Source organism: Phoxinus phoxinus (genome assembly GCF_949152265.1).
Source record: "Phoxinus phoxinus genome assembly, chromosome: 1".
Classification (NCBI taxonomy): domain Eukaryota; kingdom Metazoa; phylum Chordata; class Actinopteri; order Cypriniformes; family Leuciscidae; genus Phoxinus; species Phoxinus phoxinus.
Window position 1 is genome coordinate 38884237 of NC_136876.1, and position 24568 is coordinate 38908804.

A 24568-nucleotide genomic window follows, 5' to 3' on the forward strand; every position below is an offset into this window, starting at 1 on the left:
AATCGAAAACATTGGTTCTGAAATAAAACCTAATATTAGTAAATATGTAATAAGAAAAAAATCCCACATTTTCTGACGAATGTTTCATGAATGTAGGATGCTGTCAGATGAGAGCTAAGCATGTAAAATTCATGATATTGCTCCTGTTTAAATATTTTAATAAACATTTAATTATTTAAATTTATTATTTATTATTTGAAGCCATTGAATTCAAACCCCTATTCTTTGTTTTTATAAAATAAAAAGTAGGAAATCACCTTTTAAGGAAATCAAGTCGCTACCACCATACGTTCTCTGAACGGACGAGTTCCTTAACAACATCGATGCTGATTGGCTATCTAGGTCAGGATGAATGCAGACTAAGCAATGCGGGCGTGTTTTACTGAAATACAAACGCAAAACATTGAAACTTCGCCATTTTGGCTCAATTGGGCTCATAGTTTACTCCCTTTTAGAACACGGAACGATTCATCTTCGACATCACAATATTAAATCGCAATGAACGCAAAAGCAGCTCCGTTTCTTTATTTAAAAACCTCGCTTGAAATGCAGTCTTGAAGAATAGCGCTTGTGCGACAATGTTGCGTTAGATTTGTGCAACAGATACAGTTACATTCTGTTGGTACATGCTGACATTAGTCGAGTAAACGCCTTATTGGTATGGACGTGTCGAGCCCACTTGTTGCCGCTGCCTCGGACGGCGAGCGGTCCAGTTCGGAGGGCGAGTACACGGTCGCGAGCGGGTCTGCGGTGAGAGACCCCGAGAGAAGCGAGGGTGAGACGCCGATGGAGGCTGCTGCAGGTGCGGTCGGGTTCAGTATCTCGCGTCTGGACACGCTGAGCGCACTGAGACTCAACCGAACCCGACCGTCCGCGGAGCTCCGGTATCTGCACCTGTTATGGAAGCCCGGAGAACTGCTAATGGCGAGGCGGAGTTCACCGGGCAAGATCACATCGAGCAGAGTGAGGCGGCTGGGAAGAGCCCGGAGGAACATGGGGCCCATTGGAAAAGACCTGTATGGTGTGTGTGTGTGTGCATGAACGGAAATGTCACAAAATAACACATTGCAATTGTTACATCTTATCTAATAATAAAGATATATTTTTTCTTGGTGCTATATCCTATTATGTAAATGTTGGTTAATTATCAGACTATTTTGTACCACACAAATAGGTAACAGGAAGGAACAGGAATGCTCATCAAGGCTGCATTTAAAAATACAGAAAAAACGCAGAATATTGTGAAATATTTTTTTACTATTTAAAATAATGGTTCTCTATTTTAATATACTGCAAGATATAACTTAATTCTGTGATGCCAAGCTGAATTTTCAGATTACTTACTCCAGTTTTAAGTGTCACATTATCCTTCAGAGATCATTCTAATATGCCGATTTGATTCTCAATGTTGGAAACATATTCTTTGATAGATAAAAACTTATCAGAACTAAAAAAGAACAGAATTTATTTAAAATAGAAATGCAGGCTTGATGAGCATAAGAGACCTCTTTCAAAAACATTAAAAATAGTAATATTTCCAAACGTTTGACCGGTACTGTATGTATGTGTGTGTGTATATAGCCTATATATAAGCTGTTTTATTTTCTGTGATGTTTGTATTTTTCCATGTGTAATTATATAATTATATACATTAACTATATTATAATTCAGTGTTTAAAATCCTCATTTGTGTGATTTTATGAACGCATTAATCATCAAAACAGATTGTTTTTATTATTATATTCAGTTGTCTTCACCGGGATCTGTTCTGTTAACCAATTTTGTATCGTTTTCTCCTTCAAGCTGTGAAGAGGCTCAGAGAAGCTGCCAACTCCAATGATGTTGACACGGGTGAGAATCATCAGCGTGACAGTAGTGGACACACTTGATGCTAAGATTTGATCCACAGTGAAATTAAAGTCTGTTCCCTTTTGTCCCCTTCTAGTTCGTAGATTGCTGGAAGATGATACTGATCCTTGTGCTGCTGATGACAAGGGCAGGACGGCCTTACACTTCTCCTCCTGCAATGGCAACGAGAGTATTGGTAAGATCAGACAAAACTGATTGATATTAAAGTTAGTTCACCCAAAAATGTAAAGTATGTCATAATTTACTCACCCTCATGTCGTTCCAAACCCGTAAGACTTTTGTTCATCTTCAAAACACAAATGAAAATATTTGATGAAATCTGAGTGCTTTCTGTCTCTCCATAGAGAAGCTAGCCCCCCTTGGTATATCAACCAATTCTCCAATGTACCAATACCTTAATTATGGAGAGTAGTTTTCTATGAAGTTTTCTTCCGGGAGCAAACACGTCACAATATTCCTCATTTAAATCATTCCCGCCCAAGGCATAGACAAGATAAAGGGGCGAGACCTGGTTGAGTTGTGTTAGTAGTGTTGCAACTCACTGTGATGATAAGGGGCGTGGCATTTCTGAAAGACACTCTAAGCAGTTGACCAATCACAACACTCTGGTCCAGTCGACCAATCAGCGCCCATTTGAAAGAGAGGCGATGTATAGAATTTGGATGGAAGCATGAAAATCGATTCTAATAGACCCCTAAAACAAAATGAAGACTTAAAGGGATAGTTCGGCCAAAAATTATATTAAACCCATGATTTACTCACCCTCAAGCCGTTCGAGATGCATATGTCAATCATTTTTCAGACGAACACATTTTCAGTTATTTTATAAAATGTCTTAGATCTTTCAGTGGTTATAATGTCATGTTATGGGGACCAACTCCTTCAAGTCCCAAACATGTGCATGCATTCTTCACAAAAGTAATCCATCCGGCTCCAGGGGGATAAACGAAGGCCTTCTGAGGGTAATCCGTGCGGTTTTGTTGTAAAAATATACATATTTAAAACTTTATAAATTAAAATAACTGGCTTCCGGCAACGGTCGACGGGCGTTCACGGGAGATGGTTGCCGACGTAGGACGTAGCGTAGGAAGCGTTGTGACGTAGAACTCAAATCCTCTTCTCTAATATCGAACGACATTTTCTTTTAAATACACGTTTTTTAAATCGCGGAAATCCTGAGTGTAGTTTTGCTTTGCTCTGCTCTCTGGAGCATTCGTTCTACGTCACGACGCTTCCTACGCTACGTCCTACGTCGGAAGTTCCAGGCGTCGACCGTTGCCGGAAGCCAGTTATTATCATTTATAAAGTTTTAAATATGTATATTTTTACAACAAAACCGCACGGATTACCCTCAGAAGGCCTTCGTTTATCCCCCTGGAGCCGGATGGATTACTTTTGTGAAGAATGCATGCACATGTTTGGGACTTGAAGGAGTTGGTCCCCATAACATGACATTATAACCACTGAAAAATCTAAGACATTTTATAAAATAACTGAAAATGTGTTCGTCTGAAAAATGATTGACATATGCATCTCGAACGGCTTGAGGGTGAGTAAATCATGGGTTTAATATAATTTTTGGCCGAACTATCCCTTTAATAATCATAATAGGTCCTCTTTAAACATTTTCCATTTTCTCTTTCCATCTCCACTTTTAACTATGTAGTTCAGCTGTTGCTGAGTTATGGTGCTAACCCAAACCAGAGAGACAGCCTCGGAAACACACCACTGCATCTGGGTAAGAATGTGCATTAGCAAATTTGTTTGGTCACATATTTATTTGCATCATTATGTATAATTAAATCTATATTCAAAGCTGTAAGAAATAAGCTTACTGTGACTTTTACAGCTGCCTGCACCAACCATGTGCCTGTCATCACTACCTTACTGCGAGGAGGTACGATTGATTATCTATGACGGAAAAACCAATAGATCTAAATCTTATTCATCCGAGATCTTTCTTAATAAATGTACATTATGAACGTTCCCTCAGGTGCCCGTGTTGATGCTCTGGACCGCGCTGGAAGGACTCCTCTTCATCTTGCCCGTTCAAAGCTCAACATCTTACAAGAGGGAGACTCGCGTAGTCTAGAAACCCTCAGAGGAGAGGTCACACAGGTCATTAACACATGTCTGTTAACTTAATGCTAGGGCTGGGTATTGACACAAATGTTACGATTCAGTGCGATTTCGATTCACAAGCTTGCGATTCGATTCATTTAAATATACATCGGGAACATTACATGGCAAATTTTCTCAAGGACAAAAAATGTCTCAACTAATGTGGTTAACTACAGTCAGTTGGCACATTACTATGATTTTAAAAGTTTCAATTATTATTGTATACAAACCTGTAAATGACAAATTTTTCTAAAAAATTTAAAATGACAATGTTTGTACTCCAATTAGCTTTTTTAAATAGTGGCTGTCATAACTTGGTTTGCTCTGCTTGTTTGTAGGGATGCACAATATAGCCAAAATGTTTTATTATATATCAATATGGCTAAGAAAAATAATAATAATAATTGTTATTATTACAAAAAAAAAGTTAAATCAAAATATAAGAAATATAAAAAAAACATGTATCTAATGAAAATAATATAGTTTTATTTTACATTACAACTGTAACGTTTCAAAACAAATATTTATGGCTGTTAAATTTCTTAATTTTCAAAATTCAGGGAGCCCTTAAAGAGAAGCATTTACGAAGAACCGAACCGCTCTGAAGGGGCCCCCGTCGAAATGATTTTCCAAATTCATGATTCAATAACTAAACTAAAGCATGATAAATATAGTTTACTCAAGAAAGTTTAAGTAAACCTATGTAAATACATCAATAATTATCTAAATGTACTAACTTTTGACTAATAGGCATTGCTTTTAAAGCCTGGACAGAACTCACAGGACAGGTACGGGAATGTGTTTTTCTTATGCATTAAACCACGCACAAGAACGTTTTGATTATTGGTACTGACACAAACTGAAAATTACATTTCATCATGGGGGGTTTCTAACGAAACACAGTTGACTTAATATTGAACCTGGAGATCTGGATTTGAGCGTTGTTGTTTTATGAATTTATTGGTTTGTCAAGACTAAATATGCATTTTTGTAACATTTTAAAAAATTAATTCTTGCCACATTTTCTTATTTGTTTCTGCACCAAGACGCATGTCATTTATATGCCGCACTGCATGATGTCCGAGTCCAAAACAGTTATTAAATAAGTATAAATCATTAAGTATTAGAAGAAAAAAATAATCCACTTGACTCCGCTGCATTTAGTTGAATCTGCATTTATATTTGCATGTTATAAAAAATATGTTTACATTATAAAGTGATATGCTACTTAAATAATCTTTGAGAGCAAGGGCCCCCCTGGTGGTTCGGGGGCCCTACGGACCTTGCATAATTTGCTTATATACATTTATTTACAAAATCTCATTTGATTATGGTCCTAAGCCATATTGATTCTTCTTGAAGTCTTGCTGTCTACCATGAATGTCGCTTTGGGTAAAAGCTTCTGCCGAATGCATAAATGTAATTGTTAACGACTACATGGCAAACATAATGTTAATTAATATTAATGAGCCAGACTAAGGTTTCTAATATGTAGTATATAATATAATAATATATTATACTAGGCTCCTGTACATGCTTGTATATGTGCTGTATTGGAAAATGAACCAGTGATCTCCGTATATGTCTGTAGATCATTCAAATGCTGCGGGAATATCTGAATATAATGGGACAGAGTGAGGAGAGAGAGAAACTAGAGCACATCTCAAACCAGCTGCAGAACACCCGCACCAGAAAGCAGGTACAGCTCACACACATCTAAGGTCAAGCTGGAGAGCGCATGTACTCAGAAGTCAGCGGCTCCGTTCTGAGGGTTCTACTTCAGGGAAACAGATTAAATAATAAATATGAACCCTTTTAAAGGAATGCATTGATAATGAAATTCTGGCCTATATCGATACGCTGAGCCTGATCATTATATTCATGTTCTGGCCGATAACCGACAAATTCGTGATTTTAAGTACCGTTCTGTCTTTGATATCATTGTATCTTAGGGACGTTGTAATTCTTTCATGTGATCCTCAGGTGGACGAGGTGACGGACCTTCTGGCCAGCTTCACGTCTCTCAGTATTCAGATGCAGAATATAGGAGACAGGTAGAGATGGATGGAAGAAAAGACGTGAGAGGATGGGACAACTGTGGCTTTTGTTTAGAAAATAGGAGAAACTATTTATATATGATGATGACATGCCTACATGTATAACTCAACTGTGTAATTCTGGTTATTTAAATTCAATTTTGACTGAGAACATGATGAATTGCCTTTTACTTTTGTTCCTGGAACAATTCCTTTCTGTTATGCCTTTATGGTAGCCTATTGTGTCACGGTTTACTGTATATCTATTTGAAAGACAGCCAAATAAATTACATAATGTTAAGAGTGTATGTGGACTCTTGTCTTTGATGCAATGATGTAACAATACACACTGAAGTATAAGCTGTGAATTTACATATCGTTTTTATATAGTAAATATCGCTAATTCATACTTTTATTGTCAGTTTTTTTGGTTAGTAAAAAAAGAGGGCTTTCATTGTTGTGATACACTCTCTGGTCTCAAAGTCCCTCCTCCTCATCTTTGGCTGCTTTGTTGTTGACTCCCATCAAAGATGGCGTCGCGCGCCAACTAAACCCACAACCAACCCGAGGTAATATTTCACTGATTTTTGCACTAAACTTCTGATTTCTGCATATAACTTGCATGCATTCCGTGCCATTTTTGCAGTACTGAAAAACCCCCATAAAATTGCATGGTGAGAACGCTCCGTTAATCGAGTTGTAACCCGATACCGGCCTATGTGCACCGCAGCCGCGGGTCTGCGCGCGCTGGGCGATCCGTCAGAGACGCGCGACACGTCCGCAGCTGCCCGAATACACTTGAGCTGAAACGGGGAAGCGCTGGATCCTGATGAAGCGAGGGGAAGGGGGTGTGTGAGTGTGCATTTCTTCAAAAGTAGGCGGGAAATGTGCAATAATGAGTGTTGAGGGAGGCAGATCTTCTCGTTCGTGTTGTTGGGATTCCGGCGAATGTCACTGGAAGCTTGACTAAAGTTGCGGCTGGAGGAAAGCTGATGTGTGTTGCTGAGCCTGATCTGTCACTAATGAGTGTGTGTGCTCTCAGTAGCACATCTTCAGAGTTTTTTAGCACTTCTGCATGCGACATTATTATATTAGAAGAAACCTTTTATCGTAATCAGAAGACGAAGAACTGTTTTTGTAATGAGTTTTGTTTCCCCCCATGGTTTTTCCAGTATTAGTTCCTTTCATTGATTTGGTTTTTCATCTTTAATATGTTGAGCATCATATTATTGAATTCAGTTTTATTTGTGTAGTAATTGCAAACTTTTGTGGCTTTTAGTCCATAATCAAATTATCTTGGTTGCACTTTTTTTTAAGGTGTCCTTGTTACAGTGTAATTATACATGATTTAATTACTGAGCAATATTAATTGACTACATGTTCTTACTATAGGGTTAGGGTTTGGTTTAGGGTTAGTTACATTATGAAATTATGCAGAATCTATAGCTATTAGCCTACTATAGTAACTACATGTAACTTGTGTAACAAAGACATCAAAATAAAGTGTTAACAAAGTTGGGCTGCCAACTTTTGAGTTCAGCTTGGAGTGAGAATTGGGGACGGGGTTTGTATCGATATTGAATTACAGTTTGTGGATACTGAATGGCTTTTCTGAGGTAAATGTAACTTTACGTGACATTGTTTTATCCGTGGTTGAAACACTGATTGAGCGATTACTTGAGACGTGATACATTCAGTAAGTTGTTGGCCTACTGGATTTTTCAACATACCCTCTGATGTTCATTCATTTTTATTTTGTGCTGTAAATAAATAGTAGTAAAATGGATGGTTCATGTGCCACTTGAACAGCAGGTCTGTCTATCTGTCACGTCACATTAAAGGGTCAGTTCACCCAAAAATGACAATTCTGTCATCATTTACACACCCTCAAGTTGTTGCAAACCTGTATGAATTTCATTCTACTGCTGAACATAAAAGAACATTATTATGAATACTTTGTGTTACCAAACAGTTGTTGGGCACCATTGACTTCCTTAGTATTTTCTTTCGCCATACTATGGAAGTCAATGGTGCCCATCATCTGTTTGGTGTTACCCATATTCTTCATAATATCTTATTTTGTGTTCAACAGAAGAAAGAAATTCATACAGGTTTGGAACAACTTGAGGGTGAGCAAATGATGACAGAATTTTCATTTTTGGGTGAACTGTCCCTTTAAGAACGCCAAAATGGCATTGTTTGAATTTCATAATAAAATTTACAAAATTTGAAAGCTGAGAATTTATTTTTATATTAAAATCTTACCTGTTCTGTCTTTTGTCTGTCAGCGACAAAAGTAAATATATATTGTGGAATACACTTTTATTACTAAAAGACTTCTAAAAGTGGTAGATAATTATACAAGTATTAGACTAAACCCGAAGACCAACCGAAAAATACAATATTTATAATCAAATTTCATGCAAAACAATTCTATAGTTTGACATTTGGGCTGCAATAAAGTAGTGCAGATAACTAGTACATACCGAAGCGCAAGTTTAATGGACAGAATTATTAGTTACCTAAGCTGGAAAGGTCTTTGAAGATAGTTTGTTTTTTAAATACTTTTGTTTTAGTCAAGAGTGTTTTTTGGACTGAGCTTGATGTTTTTAATCTGTTTTTGTGCATTAGAGTCACAAGACTGACCAGTCCCACCTGAAGAACCAAGAATGACTATGGCCTTTGAGGAAATAAAGAAGAAAGGAATGATGGGTAATGATTGTCAGACAAAAGCATGTTAATACACTCAAACATGTGCATTGAAATCCTCTTGCGGAACTGCATTTCTTGTAGATATTTCGGGGATGGAAGGAGAGGTCGGTCTTGTTGCTGGTCGCAGCCAAAGAGAGAAGAGGCGCTCGTATAAAGATCTGTTGAGAGAGGAAGAAGAAATCGCAGCGCAGGTGCTCAAAACCTCCAAGAAACACCACAAGGTAACAGCAGGGACTTACGGTAACACCCAACATCAAGTTGCATCTTATTAACAAAAGGGTTGACAAGAATTATTGCCATCCATTGATTTTACCAGTATATATGTTCCGTAACTGTGTTGCCGTTTGTAGATTCTAATGATATTAATAAAACACACAACTTGATGTTATGTTACCTAGCTAGATATGACATCTGGTCTGAGAAGGATTTGGACCTGTGTTTTTCCCTCTCAGGGTACTTGTCATTGACTCTTGCTTAGGGATGCTGCGATCACTCGGCTAATACTCACTTCCTATGACTCGCAACTTGTCTGATAAACTGACACAAAGCCTTCTATTTTCTATTAAAGGGGTGGTATAATGCCCTTTTCACAAGATGTAAAATAAGTATTTGATGTCCCCGGAGTGTGTATGTGAAGTTTTAGCTCAAAATACCCCACAGATATTTTTATATAGCATGTTAAAATTGTCACTTTTTGAGGGTGAGCAAAAACGCATAGTTTTTGTGTCTGTTCCTTTAAATGCAAATGAGCTGCTGCTCCCAGCTGTCCTTTTACCTCACACACACATGCACTGAAAATTTCAAAAACTTTTAGCCTTTTATGTTCAAAACGAAGTCAAAGATGGAGAGACTCAAGAACAAGTGACAACATGTAGACAGCATTTCTGAATGGTTAGTTGGTGAATTTATGTAGTTTATGTGTAGTTATCTTCTAGTCATTGATTAGCATATTCTGTCTTGATAATCTATAAATCGCGTTCCCGGGGGCGGGGTTTATGTAAATTCTAGGGTTGGTGATGTCACTAACCCTGGAGGAATGTTGTGTAGTCGCTACCAGCCGTTTGTTGTAGCCCTTAAAAAGCAATTTCTTTAAAAGAAAATATCTCCCTTTGCTTTGAACTTTGAGCGTTGTAACTTTGCAGATGTTGCTTATGCTCAAACAGCAACATTACACACTAACTAAAGTTAGAAAAGTGAAATCATAATCAACCACCCCTTTAAGTGAGGCCCTCAGCATCACTTCCTGTCATCACCTGCGCGATAGTATTAAAAGTGTCGAGAAAAGATGAAAAATGTAGTCTTCTGCAAGTGTAAGTAAAATAATAATGATGTTGGTTACAAAGTGGGATACAATTTGCAGATCTATATAAAAAAACGCCCATAACAGTAGCATCTGTTTCCCCTTATTAAAGCGTTAGTTCACCCAAAATTAAAAATTGTGTAATTAATTACTTACCATCATGTCGTTCCAAACCAGTAAGACATTCGTTCTTCTTCAGAACACAAATGAAGGTATTTTGAATGAAATCTGAGAGCTTTCTGTCCCTCCATTGACAGTCTATGCAACTACCACTTTCAAGCCCCAGAAAGGCAGTGAAGAGATCATGAAACTGAAGACCACTGTGACTCCAGTGGTTTAACCTTAATTGTATTAAGTTACTTCAGTGCTTTGCTTGCACAAAAAAACATGATTTATCACTTTATTTTCAAAATATTAGTCTCCAACACACATTCACGTTACAACATCTGCTCTCGCGTCAACACGGCACGCATGCGTCATGGTGCTCTCGTGAACGTGTGTTGGAGATGCTGTTATGATGCCTTTACTACCTTTCTGGGGCTTGAAAGTGGTAGTTGCGTAATGTTATGTATTTTAATATAGATCATATTTTGTGTAAGCCTACTTGTTTTTATTAAGCCTCTTAAAAATGTATTTTTTAAAATGTATATTTTTGTTTATTTCATTAAAGTTACACTATGTAACTTTTTTTTGTTCAAAATTAACAACATTTAAATAATGAGTCAATACATCAACAATCCTTTTTCCAAAATGCGTTTTGTCTCACCCTGATTCACTATAGTAAGTCTATTATAAGTTTATATTTTAGACCAGGCTGGATGGTTTTCGCTGGAAGTTGTTCCGGTTACGTGTGTATTTGACGTGTGTATGGTGTGTGAGTGGAAAGGTTAGGTGTCACAATGAGCGAGAAAGGTGAACATGCAGCAGCTAAATCTCCAACCTCCGGCGAATCACCCCGTTAAAAAAAAAAAAACTCTGAACAGAGGAGAGTCATCTAGCAAAAAGAGAACGCTACAGAGCTCGTAATAAAACAAGAATCAACATTGGCTTTCCTTTTCAGAGATGGAGAGAACTGAGGGATTTGAAATGTTGTAAATGTGAAGATGGTGTTTTTATTACTCGTTTTATTGAACCGATAAATTGCTATATGTAGAGTTCATTGTAAAGCATTATCTATTGTGAAGGATCATAATCATCCTTAGTCATGCAGAGCCGGACCACAACCAAAACAATGTTCTAATGCAAAAATCATGCAGTTTTGTCTTTTAACCACTATTGACACAAAAGTTACACAGTGCGCCTTTCAATAATTGGGAATCCGTATGCCGATTTAGATAACAATTATCAGTAATTGTATCGTCTGTAAAACCCTGATCAGAGCATCCCTACTCAGAGCATTCCCATTGTAGCTGCAGTATTAGATCAGTAACCATGTGTGGATTGTTTCCTCACTAACATTACATATCATGCCTGTTTCAACATGCACTGTTGTCTTTTTAGGATTCTGACCTTTTCCTATTAGGAGGAGATTCTCACAAGAAAAAAAAGAAGCACTTGAGTGATGACTACTATCACAGAGGTGAGGAGTTGTGTCTTGTTTTATAGGCAGCATTAGCTCTGTTCCAACATATCCCAAATTAAAAGATGTTACTTTCTAAGGGATCATTCTAAATGAAATCAAGCCTCTAAAGCTACAGAAACATAAAACATTCTTCATGGGCTGCTACTTAGTTAATGGCTTCTCGTGTGTATTATGCAAAATAGTGTATTACGTTGAATGTTGTTCATTGATTCCAGTAGTCTTACGTTAGCATATTTGTTTTCTAAGCACAAAAAAATAAACAGCCAACACAAAATTGGGTGATTTAGTCAATTTCATGCCTTTTTTATCTTTATATTACGTTAAAATTGTATATTTTTGTTTCTATATTATTGTACATGTTTTTATATTTAGCTGCTTTTTAGAAGTTACATTTTATTAATAATCTAATATTATATATATATATAATGTTTGTTGTTAAATCATTTTTAAATGACATTAAAAATATTAATAATTATTAAATGTGACCCGGACCACAAAACCTTCACAAAAGTCTTATGGGTAAATGTTTAAAAAAAATTCTGAAAGCTGAATAAATACGCTTTGCATTTATGTATGGTTTGTTAGGATAGGACAATATTTGGCTGAGATACAACCATTTGAAAATCTGGAATCTGAGGGTGCAAAAAAATCTATACATTGAGAAAATCGCCTTTAAAGTTGTACATTTATGTTCGCGATTGTGCTGCATTCACTCACAAAAATATATATTTTTTATATTTAAGGTAGGAGATTTACTAAATATCTTCATGGATCATGATCTTTACTCTATATCCTGATGATTTTTGACATAAAAGAAAAATCGATAATTTTGACCCATACAATGTATTGTTGGCTATTATATAAACCCGTTCGACTTATGACTGGTTTTGTAGTCCAGGGTCACAAATATAATAACTATGTATAAAATTTTAATCATTTTATAAACGTATTAACAAATTTACTATTATAGGTGCAGATTTCTTTTTCCGTATGAATACTTTTACATACTTGATGAAAATTTGTGTACCGACTACCGAGGTACTTGATGAATTAATCTCTCGTGAGTAGAAACACATGGACTGCAAATACATTACCAACCAAGCAAAAACACATATTACAGGGTGTCCGCGGGGTCTTAAAAAGTATTAAAAGTTGATAAATCCATTTTGGGAAAATTAAGACCCTTAAAAGGTATTAAAAAGTCTTAATCCCGATTTTATGAGGTATTAAATTTTGTTCAAGCTTTGTCCAAAGAGTTTGACTCCAAAAAGTATGCACGAATATATTAATTTTTCTCCCCATTACTAATAAAAAACAACGGCGTAGTCGGTCAGTGAGATCAGATCGCCGCATACAGGTGATGTCACGTATTTTGCGAAACGCGCGGTTAGGTGATGTTAAATAAAAAAACTAAAACTATTAGGTGATGTGTCATCGTCCTCTACATGGCACAAACTACAACTGTTGTATTAAGTTAAAGGTTTGTTGTCGATTAGAACTTGAAGTAGGGGTGTGCCATATCACAATTCTTTTATCCTGGATGATTAAAATGTCTCCACGATCTGCTTTTGAAGAGATATCGTAGGATCGTGCATTCTATCAGTTTGCAGTTCTGGCGCCTCCGTCTCAACATACTGTACAGCGCGACGTATATTCACATGAAATGCAGACGAACTGGACACTAGTTCATAAAAATGTATTATTTGCATGTGCTTTAAAGCCTTGCCGGTTAAACATGTCATTCGCTGCTGATGCGCTGTTCTAGCGAGCGCTTTTCTGAGCGCAAACACCCGACGCGCACATGCACTAAAAGCCTGTCTAACAGCGTCTGGTTACTGGACTAAGTTATCTTTCGAGTCTTATTGCTCTAATACTGTCAAATACACTCAAGGTTTACATAAACAAAGTTGGTTATGTCTAAAGTGAAAGAACAGTAGAAAAAATTAAGAAAAAAATCTGCTTGTCAAATGTGTGTATATTAGACTCGTTGCGTGCAGATCTTAAAGTGACAGTAGCCCTAATAGTAAACATGCTGCCGCTTGTCCTTAAAGGGACAGTTATCCAAAAATAAAAATTCTGTCATTATTTACTCACTCTCTAATGTTGTTCAATACCTGTTTTAATTTCTTTCTTGTGCTGAACACAAAAGAAGATATTTTGAGGAGTGTGGCTAACCAGGCGGTTGCTGGTCCCCATTGACCATAGTAGGAAAAAAACTATTATGGAAGTCACTGGGGTACATCAACTGTTTGGTTACCCACATTCTTCCAAATAACGTATTTTCAACAGAAGAGGGTGACTTATTCGGGTTTGAAACGGCTTGAGAGAGTAAATGATGACAATTAATATTTTTGGGAGAACTATCCCTGTTAATAAAACGACAAAATACAAAGAGCAAATCCCTCACTCTTGACTGAGAACTTTAATAGCTTTAATAAGAATCAATGTACAATTTATAGAGTGAAGTCTAAGTTGTTTTAATTTTATATTTGTTCATTTAATTACTTTCTTCAATGCTGTTAAATACACCTGTAGCTGAAAAAAATAATGCACTGTTTATTTAATTTGTGTATTAAGTTGTAAAAATCTTTGTTCTTAATTTTTAATAACAGAAAATAATGACAAAGATTTTTTATCTTCGCCACTTTGGCCTAAATGTCTGTCATTCTTTTTTATTTTGTTACCTAAGGCTTTGTTTTTAAAATAGGGCCATTAGTTTGTCTGTAATGCTCAGTCACTTGAAAAATAGTAAAACCAACATGAAAAGAAATCGTGATAAAATCGTGAATCGTGATTTTCTGAAAAAAATCGTGATATGATATTTTTGCCATATCGCCCACCCCTAACTTGAAGTGGCGATGAGGTCTTAAAATATTTTGAGAAGGTCTTCAAAAAGTCTTAAAAAGGTAATGAAATTAACTTCAGGATTCCTGCATATACCCTGTATTATTTCCAAGAGTTTTGTTGTGAGTCGCTCTCTCGCTGATATAGCTGATGATTTTGTAGTTAATTACTTTGAGTGTAAAAAAAAACAGAAAGCACATGCTTTTGTGTCAGTTTGTTGACCCGCTGGGACCCAATGTAGGATCCACCAATCAGAGAGATCCCGAATCTCAATCTTTTTTTTTGATTGGTTAAAATTAATGAAGAATATCCTGTGTTTTTCTGTAGGTGCTCGATCGTGCCTATGATCACTGTTAGTACTTTTTCTAATTCAAATACTTAAAGCTCCAGTGCTGAACTGAACAGGTGATTCCCCGATGACTGCCGTTTAGTCCTTTCTCGATTTAAAGCAAATTTTTAAAAAGTTTTAATTCTAAGCAACTGCATCCACACTGAGCACACGCCATATACTAATAGGTTTAGGTATCGTTTGAATTTTACCGATTCCGATTTTTATCGATTCCTAATATCGATTTCAATTAGAAAAAAAAAATGTCAGGTACAGAAACTGTGATCAAATGTAAAATATCACTGTACTTTATAAATAAAATATACATTACAAATATAGTTACAAAAGTTATTCAGTCAAGAACAGCTTTGTCTTTAGTTGTTTGATTAATGTTATTGTAAAGACGGCAGCAGGAATATTAGGCTACTGTCACTTTAAGAGCTGCACAGATCCTTACACATGCGTTATCATTGTCAGCTGTTTATGTTCACTTAAGACATAACTGACTGTTTACAAGGATATTTTAACGTATTTTTTGTTTGTATTTGTCTGTTCAAATACAAAAAGACGTTGAAGAGAACTCAGTTCAGTATCGCACACTATTCAGTATGGCAGGCGTCTTTCTGTGCGCACATCATTTTGGAAAACAGCGTGCGGGTCTTCTTGCACATGAATGGTTTAAAGTCATATTAAAATGCGCACGCAGGAATCGATAAGCGAAATCGAAATGCACGTGTCTTATAGCTCAAATACCAAATCATATTTATAAGCGTACGTTACGAATTGGGGTAAGCTAAGAAGACAGTTTTGAACACTGATGACTTATGAACTTGCTCAGCTTCAAAACAGCTTTAAAATAGTTTCTAAACTCTCCTCCCCACAGACCATCACAGCTCTGGTCAGCCGCCCCACAAGAAGAAGCGCAAATCTTCAGATCACCCGCCCTCCCTCTCCTCCTCGGCGTCCTCTCACCCGTCCCACTCCACAGACACAGCCATGGGCCTCCTGGAGGCCATTACCTCCCCGCTGGCCACGGGCACCGACCCCACCCCGCACTTCTACAAAAAACCCTCCTACCCTCCCCACGCCTCCTCGCACTCCTCCAAAGACCGCAAACAGGACGGCGGCTCCAAGAGCAGCCACTCCTTTTCGCACTCGCGTCCGCCCGGCTCGTCCTTGTCGAAAAAGCATTCCTCCTCCTCGAAGTCCCTGCTGTTCCACGGAGGAGCTGGAAAAGGAGAGCCGCTGACGCTCTGTGAAGCTGAAGGACTGAAGATGAAGCTCATCCTTTCTTCAAAAGAGAAGAACGAAGGTGTCGGGACGAACGAGGGATTGTCCTTCCCGGTCCATTCTTCTTCCTCTTCGGGCGTGGTAGGCCATCATTCGTCCTCCAGCTCCAAGAAAGGAGGGATGAAGAAGGAGAAAGACAAAGACAAAATGATGCCGAAGCCACCCAAGAAAAAGCAGCACAGCCGAGAGCCGTTGCCTGTAGTGGGGAAAGAGGTGGAGGTCGTGGGTGAGTGGGGAATTACACTTCTCAGTTTAATCTGTTCTTTAATATCAGGTCTACTCATATGGGATTGGGGGATCTTTAAAGCAAAGCACCCAATAACATGTATAGTAACTGATTCAATGTATAGTTTCATTAAATTAAATGATATTTGATAATATTATAATAACAATTGAATAATAACCATTTATCTTTAAGTGAGAAATGTGTAGACAAAAGTTTTGGGTCAGTAAGATTTGTTTTTGAAAAAATAATCATTCTTTTATTCAGCAAGATTGCATTAAATTGATCAAAAGTGACAGTAAAAACATATTTTGAACTTTCTATGAATCAAAGAATCCTGAAAAAAAAATGTATCACTCTTTTTAACATTGATAATAATAATAAATGTTTATTGAGCACCAAATCATCATATTAGAATGATTTCAGTAATGATGCTGAAAATACAGCTTTGATCACTGGAGTAAATTACATTTTAAAATATATTCAAATAGTCAACCGATATTTTAAATTGTAATGATATTTCACAATATTAGTGTTTTTACTGTACGATTGATCAAATAAATGCAGCCTTGGTTTAGATTTAGATGAATAACAACAACTTGTAAATATAATGGCGTAAATATCAACAATAGTAGTAATTTTTATTTAAAGGAAATAAAGTAATAGATTTTATTATTGTATATTTTAAAAATATATATTCTGATCATGTATTTATTATTGCATCAAACAAACAAAAATAAAACAACATTTAAAATCAGTTCTGCATAAAAACCTAACCAATTTCTTTCTTTCTTTTTTTTTGCTGTATCTATTTTTCTTTAACTGAAACATAATCTGTGTCGGTATCAGTCATAAAAAGCCAATACTGGTCAATCTTTACTAATGGTGTCTGTATAATGAGAAACTTTCAAAAAACAAACAACTGAAACCCTCACAGACACTAACCAATCATTATTCTGTTTGTATTCATCAGGTCATTACGGAGGCATGGGAGGAGACAGCTCATCTTCAGGAGGAGAACTAGAGGCCGGCGAGCTGGTGATTGACGACTCGTACACACATCTTTCAAAAAAGAAGAAAAAGAGCAAGAAGAGCAAAAAGAAAAAGGATAGAGAGCGAGACAGAGAGAAAGGATCCAGGGAGAAGAAACACAGCAAAGGAAGTGGAGGGAAGAAAAGCTGTCCAGGTGAGACACATTTGACTCTCTTTAAGGCAAGACACCCCAGGTGAACCGGGTAAAACATTTAACTAATATATAGTTGGTTGATTAGACCGATGCTTGATTACATTAAGAACTGCAACCATTTTTTGTATTACAAGTTTCTGAAATATTGTGTTCACACTCACATTTACACTTGGCATGTTTGGTTGGATTAAAACGAACTGGTGCGATTGCTCTGATAGTGTGAATGTGAACGCTGCCATCTGAACCCTGGTGCGCAACAAACAAACGGACCGAGACCTGAAAAGATGCGTCTCGGTCTGCTTTCAAACTAACTCTGGTGCGGTTCGAATGAATTGTTAACAAAACACGGACCAAAGATAACTAAACGAACCAAAAACAGGACGTGACGTCACAAGATGCGTCCCTAAAAAGAACAGAATGCTCAAGCATAACTGTTGTTTCTTGTCATAGTCACGATGTTGCCCATCAGAGTTCAGTACAGGCATCAGAACCACCAATTTTATTTTATTTTGGTCCAGACCAAAAGAACTAAGAGAACTGAACTACAAGTGTGAACACACCCTAAATATGCGTTAATTAAATGTGCACTAATTTGCATAAATGTCCAGAACAGAAATCTGAACACTGGATAAGGCCATGTTCAAACTTCTTGTTTCATTTTGTTTACATATATTAGAGTCAAAAGGGTTTTACTGAGGGGATTTCTGTTTTTATCACACCATACATCAGAAAATACTGTCAAAAGCCAGAAAAAAAAAAAAAACCTTTTCATCATGTTTTTAGGTATAAATTTAGACAAATAAAATATGAACAAAGTTTAACCCTCTGTGGAAAGTTTGATGTATGTAAATGCTGGAGATTTCTGGCTCAGTGCATAAGGAAAAAAAACTCATTTTTGAGAAAATGGCATTTACAAGATGTGAATTGTAATTAAAATACTCAGATGCAAATAGATAACGTGTAATAAAATAAACACTTAAAAGTGTATTGTTGATGTTTTCTTTCCACGAGTCTGAAACATGTTATGATAGCACAAAATCTAAAAATGTACCAGTGCATGAAAAACAATTGCTATGTCCGAAATCATAATCTCCACTATATAGTATGCGAAAATAAAAACAGTACGCCAACAGAGTAGTATGTCCAAATACACAGTACTCAAAAAACAGTAGGTGAAAAGTCCCCGGATGACCTACTACTTCCAGCGAGATTCTGAAGCGTGCATACGATGGACACTTTACTATCCCATGAGGCCACGGGAGATGATTTATGAATGACAGTGAAGTGACGCTGGGAGATCACATGACAGTAACTACATGACAGATGTAGTACGTCCAAATTTCATTCATAATACCCATATTCATACTATACAGAACAGACTTTTTTAACGGTTGCGAAGTAAATTCAAATTCAAATGTAGTAACTACTCAGACAGTTGTGATTTTGGATGCAGTGAATGTTTTTGTGTCTTGCCTTAAAGCTAAAATTGATTGATTGTTGTTTTTTATTTCACCGTGGTTACTCTAAATCTGATTTTACTGAATTTAAACTCGTCTCTCTCTGCTAATCAGGTGATCAGTCTAGAAGCCACTCCCATTCTCACAGCTCATCCAATCACAGCACTTCTGGTGGCATGTACGCTATGGCTCCACCCACCTCATCCCATCACCATCAAAGCATTGAACTGATGGGCGAGAAGAAGAAGAAGAAGGAGGAAAAGGAGAAAGAGAAACATGACAAGGACAAGGTAAATTAAATCTCTTTCTTACACCAGTGAAACCACCTTGAGGTTTGGTTTTGGCAGTCATTTTAATGTTCTGTCCTCCATCCTGTCAGCCGAAGAAGAAGAACATGACAGCCTATCAGGTGTTCTGTAAAGAGTACAGGGTCAATATCAACGCAGAGCAGCCTGGACTAGGTGAGTGCCGGTGTTCTCCGCACCTGATCTGTCAATCATCTGTGCTGTTTCGTGATTGGTTGAATATTTGTTCTTTTTCCCGCCTCAGTCTTCGGGGAGCTGAGTAAGAAACTCGCAGAGGTGTGGAAACAGCTGCCTGAAAAAGACAAACTGGTCAGCACCTTTTACCTTTACTTTATAGATTTCAAATAAAAAAATGACTTGTTGTTATTATGCATTGTGTGTATTATTGTGTCTTTAGTATCTTTTATCAAAATGTAACTTGCTCCATCTCTTTCCTTGTCCACTGGTTAATGTTAACTAATGGTCATTTAGTCAATGTTTTAGGCTATTGTAATGGATAATGTATAAGTTGTCAGTAACTTTTTATTTTATTTTATATGTAATGCTGGTTAATGCCCATAAAGAGGCCAGAGTAATTTTAGTATTTTTTATATGCTATTAATAGTTGTATTAATTGTATGTGCTTTTGTGTCTTTTTTTTGTGTGTGTGTGTTATTTATATTTAGCTTTAATTTATTTGATCAAACTTATTTTATTTAAATTAATTTTAGTACATCAGCTTAAACTTACATTTATTTCAGTTAGTTGTCCAGGCAGCATTTCTAAACATTTTGCAAAACGGGCAATATTTTTCATCTAATATTTATATTTTATTTCAGCTTTATTTACATTTCCGAAAACCATTTTTAATAGTTTTAGGTCACAATAACAAAACTGAAAGTAGCAAGTAATTTGGCACATCTTGACACAATCTGAAGGAAATAACAAGTAAAATGGGTAATTTTATGTTGACTTTAAACACTTAATGGCAGCGTTTGGTAATTTCAGTCAAATGTGGGACAGTGTTGCATATCCTCTCTTTCCGTCCTCTTTCTGACACTGAAGGTTTGGAGACAGAAAGCTCAATATCTCCAGCACAAGCAGAATAAAGCCGAAGCTATGACGGTCAAGCGGAAAACCTTAACAACTTCAGACAGTAAAAGTAAAAGTGAGACCAAAGCTGATCAGTTTTTCTCAGCTATCTATCTTACACATTTCATTTTTTCTCATGTATCGACATATTTCTTGAGCCCTTTCTTTAGTGTATCTGTGTATCTGTTTGTCTCAGGCTCCAGTAAAGGCGTCAGTTTAGGAGCAGGATTGGCCCCTCAGGGCCGCTCGTCTCTGGGTATGTCGTTGTCTCCGGTGCGGGTGCCTGATGTGGACCCCATAGATGCAGCAGCTCACCTGCAGCTGTTGGGTGAGTCGCTGTCTCTGATTGGACACCGACTTCAGGAAACGGAGGTTTGTGTTACAAAAATGTCCCTTTTTGAGGGCTTTCCACATATACACTGATGATGAGCCAAAACATTATGAGCAGTCACAGATTTTATCAATATCAATGCCACTGACGATTCTGCTTATCGATGCGATTCTTTAACGATTCCTGATAGCACTGTGTGGAGAAAAAAGTAGTCATATGCTTTTTCGACAAAAAAACCCAAGTGGTTTTATTTGTTTTAAAGCTTACACTTAAGTAAGCTTACTGTACTTTTTATGTAATAAATGGAACCTTATTGTAAAGTGTTACTGATTAGTTATACACCAATTCAGACGTCTCGTGAGTTCAGTGTTGGAAAGATCAGTTGTTTTAACCATTCATTAAAATGAATCGGTTCAGGAGTCATTAGTTCGCGAATTGGACGTGTCATTATCGGACGTGTACGCGTTGTGTGATTATCCCGGCAGTTAGGACATCTCACAAGATTTGTCTCAACACAGAAAAGATTTCATCACTGGATAGGTTTTTTAGTTTATTTAAAGTGTGGTTTATGTCAGCTGAATGTGCGGAACGCTTTTCAGAGAAGATAAGGTATTTTAGTACAATTCACACCCAGCGGCAACGTTAATTCAGGGGGAAAAAATATCCGAATGCTCCACATGAAACTTTGGTCTTCCGACCTTTTACCATCGTGTCGATTTATTTTGATTAATATGTGTGCGAGAGAGTAATACGGGAGAGAGAGCAAGATGGTGAAGCCTTGTTTATACTTTCGCCTGGCACCGAAGAGAAAGAGTGCGCGCGCGCGACCGGAGCGCTCTCTCTCTGCTCGTTCTTTCATCTACATTACTCACCGATCAAATAAGACTTTGGCGGGACAAAAATTCGCTTTGGCGGCCGGTCTGTTTATACCATGGCTGGGATTCGGAGCAGGAGCATCGATAAGAGGACTCGTTAATGTCGAGGGCATACAATATCGATGGTTCATAAATCTTTGAACCGGTTCTCGCGTGGAACCGGTTTTCAATTCCCATCCCTAGTCACGGGTGAAGCGAATATCGTTGATCAACTCCTAACTAGGCCACATATTAAGATCTGGTTAGATTAGATAGAAAGCAAACAATCAGTTCTCCTAATCAACATGTTGGGTGCTGGAGAATTGGCAGGAATAAAGATCTGAGCGACTTTGACACGGGCCAAATAGTTTTGGCAAGGCGACTGGGTCAGAGTATCTCTGAAATGGAGAGGCGTGTGTGTCGCTCTTGGTCAGCAGTGATGAGGATTTATCAGCAGTGTTCGAGGAGGGACGAACCACAAACCAGAGTGGCAACACACTCTGCTGCATAGACACTGACCAATCAGAGAGCCCATGATGACCCTTGTCCACCGACGAAAGCACCTACAATGGGCATGCGAATGTCTGAACTGGACTTTAAAGCAGTGGAAGAAGGTTGCCTGGTGTGGAAGTGATGCACTGTGGGACGATGTCAAGCCAATGGAGGGAGTGTGACGCTCTGGGCAATGTTCTGCTGGGAAACCCTGAGTCCGGCCATTCATGTGGATGTAAATTTGACATGTGTCACATACCTAAACATTGTAGGCAACTTCCGGCAAATTTGAGATTTGCTCTGCAAGTCCGTCTGGCCAAGAGCCCATTCAAGCCCATTTCCAATTTTTCCAAATCGAGACACCAATCGCAAACGTTGAGGCGAGCTTTACACGATGACGATCGCTCTGATTGGTTTTAGGTCTACCCAATTGTGCCCAGAGGCATGTAAACGACGCCCGTTGGTGACACCCCTTTGGAAATGGGCTGTGAATTAACCTTCCCCAGACCCACTCTCAGTTACAACTGAGAAGGCTCTGGTGTCAACCAGGCTAGGAAGTGTCTCTTTCAGCAGGATCATCTGTGAGATGTGCTGGACCAACCACTTTGATCCACCTAATGACCTACAGGACTTGAAGGACCTGCTGCTAAGGTCTTGGTGTCAAATACCACAGGACACCTTCAGGGGTCTTGTAGAGTCCATGCCTCAGTGGGCCGGTGCTGTTTTGGCAACACAGAGGACTGACAGGCATATTAGGCATGTGTTCATAATGTTTTGTCTCATCAGTGTAGATCATCTTCATAAACGTCTCTGTTCGTCCTGCAGGGGATGGTGGCGGTGTCTGGCAGTCTTTCGGTTCTGTTGGACTCTATTTTATGTGCTCTTGGTCCATTAACCTGCCTGACAGCACAAGTTCCCCAGCTCAACGGCTGTCCACGCAACGTCCTGGTGAGACACACTTTCACACATTGCAGTTTTTTTTATTTTGGGGTCCCCAACAATTCACTTGTTTTCTACAAAATGTTTACAAAAGCTTCTTATTTGCGATTCAAATGCACAGTTTATGATTTCAACTCTTCTGCTGACACTCACTTACTTTTTTTTTTTTGCAGTCAAACACTTTGGACAACATCGCTTACATAATGCCTGGACTATGAATCTCTTAAAAGGCACTTAAAAGAGACTGGGTTACATTTGGACATATTCCTAGAAGCACCAAACGGAGGACCAGAGTTGGATTTTTTTTACTTTTTCTGATCAAAGGACATTCATAATCTCTGACATGTTTTTAAAAATTGTATTTAAAATGTTAGTAATTTTTTTATTGTTGTTAGAAAAAAAAATACTATTTTAGAGGACACTTTTGAAGTTTCCCGTTCGTGTTTGTGTTGGCGTCTCAAAATGTCAAGGTCTGTTTAAAGATGTGTTTGTGAGTATATGTGATCAAATTCACATGCTTTTTATGTTTTATACAAATATATGCAGTTTAGTTTTATGGCCCAATGTTGTTGTTTTCTAATTTAACATTGACTTAATTTATATCAACTGCAGTTTAACTGCGCTATCATCATTTCATGTCTTACATATTGTATTTTTGTAATGTAAATGTTGTAATAATATACTGGGGTTGGACAATGAAAGTTTTAGACTGCAATATTTGTTTTATTTGCAGCTAATACAGAATCAGTTCATCTTAGGAATGACAGACACAAGTCCTTCACAGTGTCCAGAGGCATTTTGAGTCATTCCTCTTCCAGAACAGTGGACAGGTCACAATGTGATGTTGCTGGATGAAAACGTTTTCTGACTTTCTCCTCAAAATGGCTCAAAATATTTAGATCTGGTGATTGTGCAGGCCATTGGAGATGTTCAACTTTACTTTCATGTTCATCAAACCATTCTGTCACAAGTCTTGCCCTTCAGGGTACAGTGTTTGAAACATTCGGTGCACACGGTCCTCCAGAATGGTTCGCTTGGCCTTGGCAGTGGTGCGCCCATCAAGCACAGTAGATAATGCCATGATATCGCAGCCCAAACCATCACTGACCCTGATCCACCCCGTTCTTCACTCTGGGAAGCAACACGACTGGGTGTTAAGCTTCTCCACACCGTAACTCTCAAGGACTCATCAGAGAACAATACACGTTTCACGTTGTCCACAGCCCAAGATGTTCTCTGCCTGCACCATTGAAACCAACATTAGACGAGGGAGCACGACGCGCACCAACAATCAGTGCTCTTTTGAACTCTGATGTCTCCCGTTATGTTGTGTGTATTGCAATATTTTATGTACAGCTGTGCTATTGCTCTGCTAATTCAAGCTTCACTCTCTTCACTGCTCTTACTAATGGAATGTGGAATCAGTGAAGATTAGCCACCATGAAACCTCCAACACTATATTGGCCAGTGTTTCAGTTTCATTGTCCAACCCCTTTTCAAGTTCTGGCACGTTTACAGGACAAGCATGTATAAAATAATTTTTAAAGGTGCACTAAGTATTATTTTTTTTCCTTTTAGAAATGTTTTATACCTTAAGAAACCATAGCTCATTTCACAAATATTTTTAT

The 24568-nt window shown here is 37.7% G+C and overlaps 2 protein-coding genes across 5 annotated transcripts; both read left to right on the forward strand.

Annotated features, from left to right (window-relative positions):
• Nucleotides 1-262: 262 nt before the first annotated feature.
• On the forward strand, nt 263-6462 carry ankrd54 (ankyrin repeat domain 54). The gene is made up of 8 exons (XM_079614221.1): nt 263-1021; nt 1804-1851; nt 1946-2044; nt 3536-3607; nt 3719-3766; nt 3863-3987; nt 5582-5689; nt 5974-6462. Exons 1-8 carry the CDS (start codon nt 661-663, stop codon nt 6046-6048), a joined length of 936 nt encoding a protein of 311 aa, XP_079470347.1. The 5' UTR covers nt 263-660; the 3' UTR covers nt 6049-6462.
• On the forward strand, nt 6449-24491 carry hmgxb4a (HMG box domain containing 4a). 4 transcript variants are annotated; one of them, XM_079613855.1, is made up of 13 exons: nt 6449-6595; nt 8658-8738; nt 8820-8959; nt 11539-11617; nt 15676-16308; nt 17279-17491; nt 19063-19238; nt 19328-19409; nt 19498-19562; nt 20298-20400; nt 20521-20696; nt 22827-22949; nt 23114-24491. In XM_079613855.1, the coding sequence occupies exons 2-13, from the start codon at nt 8696-8698 to the stop codon at nt 23156-23158; spliced, it is 1878 nt and encodes a 625-aa protein (XP_079469981.1). In that variant the 5' UTR covers nt 6449-6595; nt 8658-8695; the 3' UTR covers nt 23159-24491. The 4 variants fall into 4 exon arrangements, with proteins under 4 accessions (XP_079469981.1, XP_079469982.1, XP_079469983.1 ...); XM_079613856.1 differs by lacking the exon at nt 6449-6595 and adding an exon at nt 6788-6874; XM_079613857.1 differs by lacking the exon at nt 6449-6595 and adding an exon at nt 6793-6878.
• Nucleotides 24492-24568: the final 77 nt, after the last annotated feature.

Excerpts from the sequence above, each read along its gene's own strand:
- hmgxb4a (XM_079613855.1), top strand. The coding sequence starts at position 8,696 with ATGACTATGGCCTTTGAGGAAATAAAGAAGAAAGGAATGATGG. Across the intron at positions 8,960-11,538 it reads CCTCCAAGAAACACCACAAG|GATTCTGACCTTTTCCTATT; the intron begins GTAACAGCAGGG and ends TTGTCTTTTTAG. Across the intron at positions 11,618-15,675 it reads TGATGACTACTATCACAGAG|ACCATCACAGCTCTGGTCAG; the intron begins GTGAGGAGTTGT and ends TCCTCCCCACAG.
- ankrd54 (XM_079614221.1), top strand. The coding sequence starts at position 661 with ATGGACGTGTCGAGCCCACTTGTTGCCGCTGCCTCGGACGGCGAGCGG. Across the intron at positions 3,988-5,581 it reads TCAGAGGAGAGGTCACACAG|ATCATTCAAATGCTGCGGGA; the intron begins GTCATTAACACA and ends ATATGTCTGTAG. Across the intron at positions 5,690-5,973 it reads ACACCCGCACCAGAAAGCAG|GTGGACGAGGTGACGGACCT; the intron begins GTACAGCTCACA and ends TGTGATCCTCAG.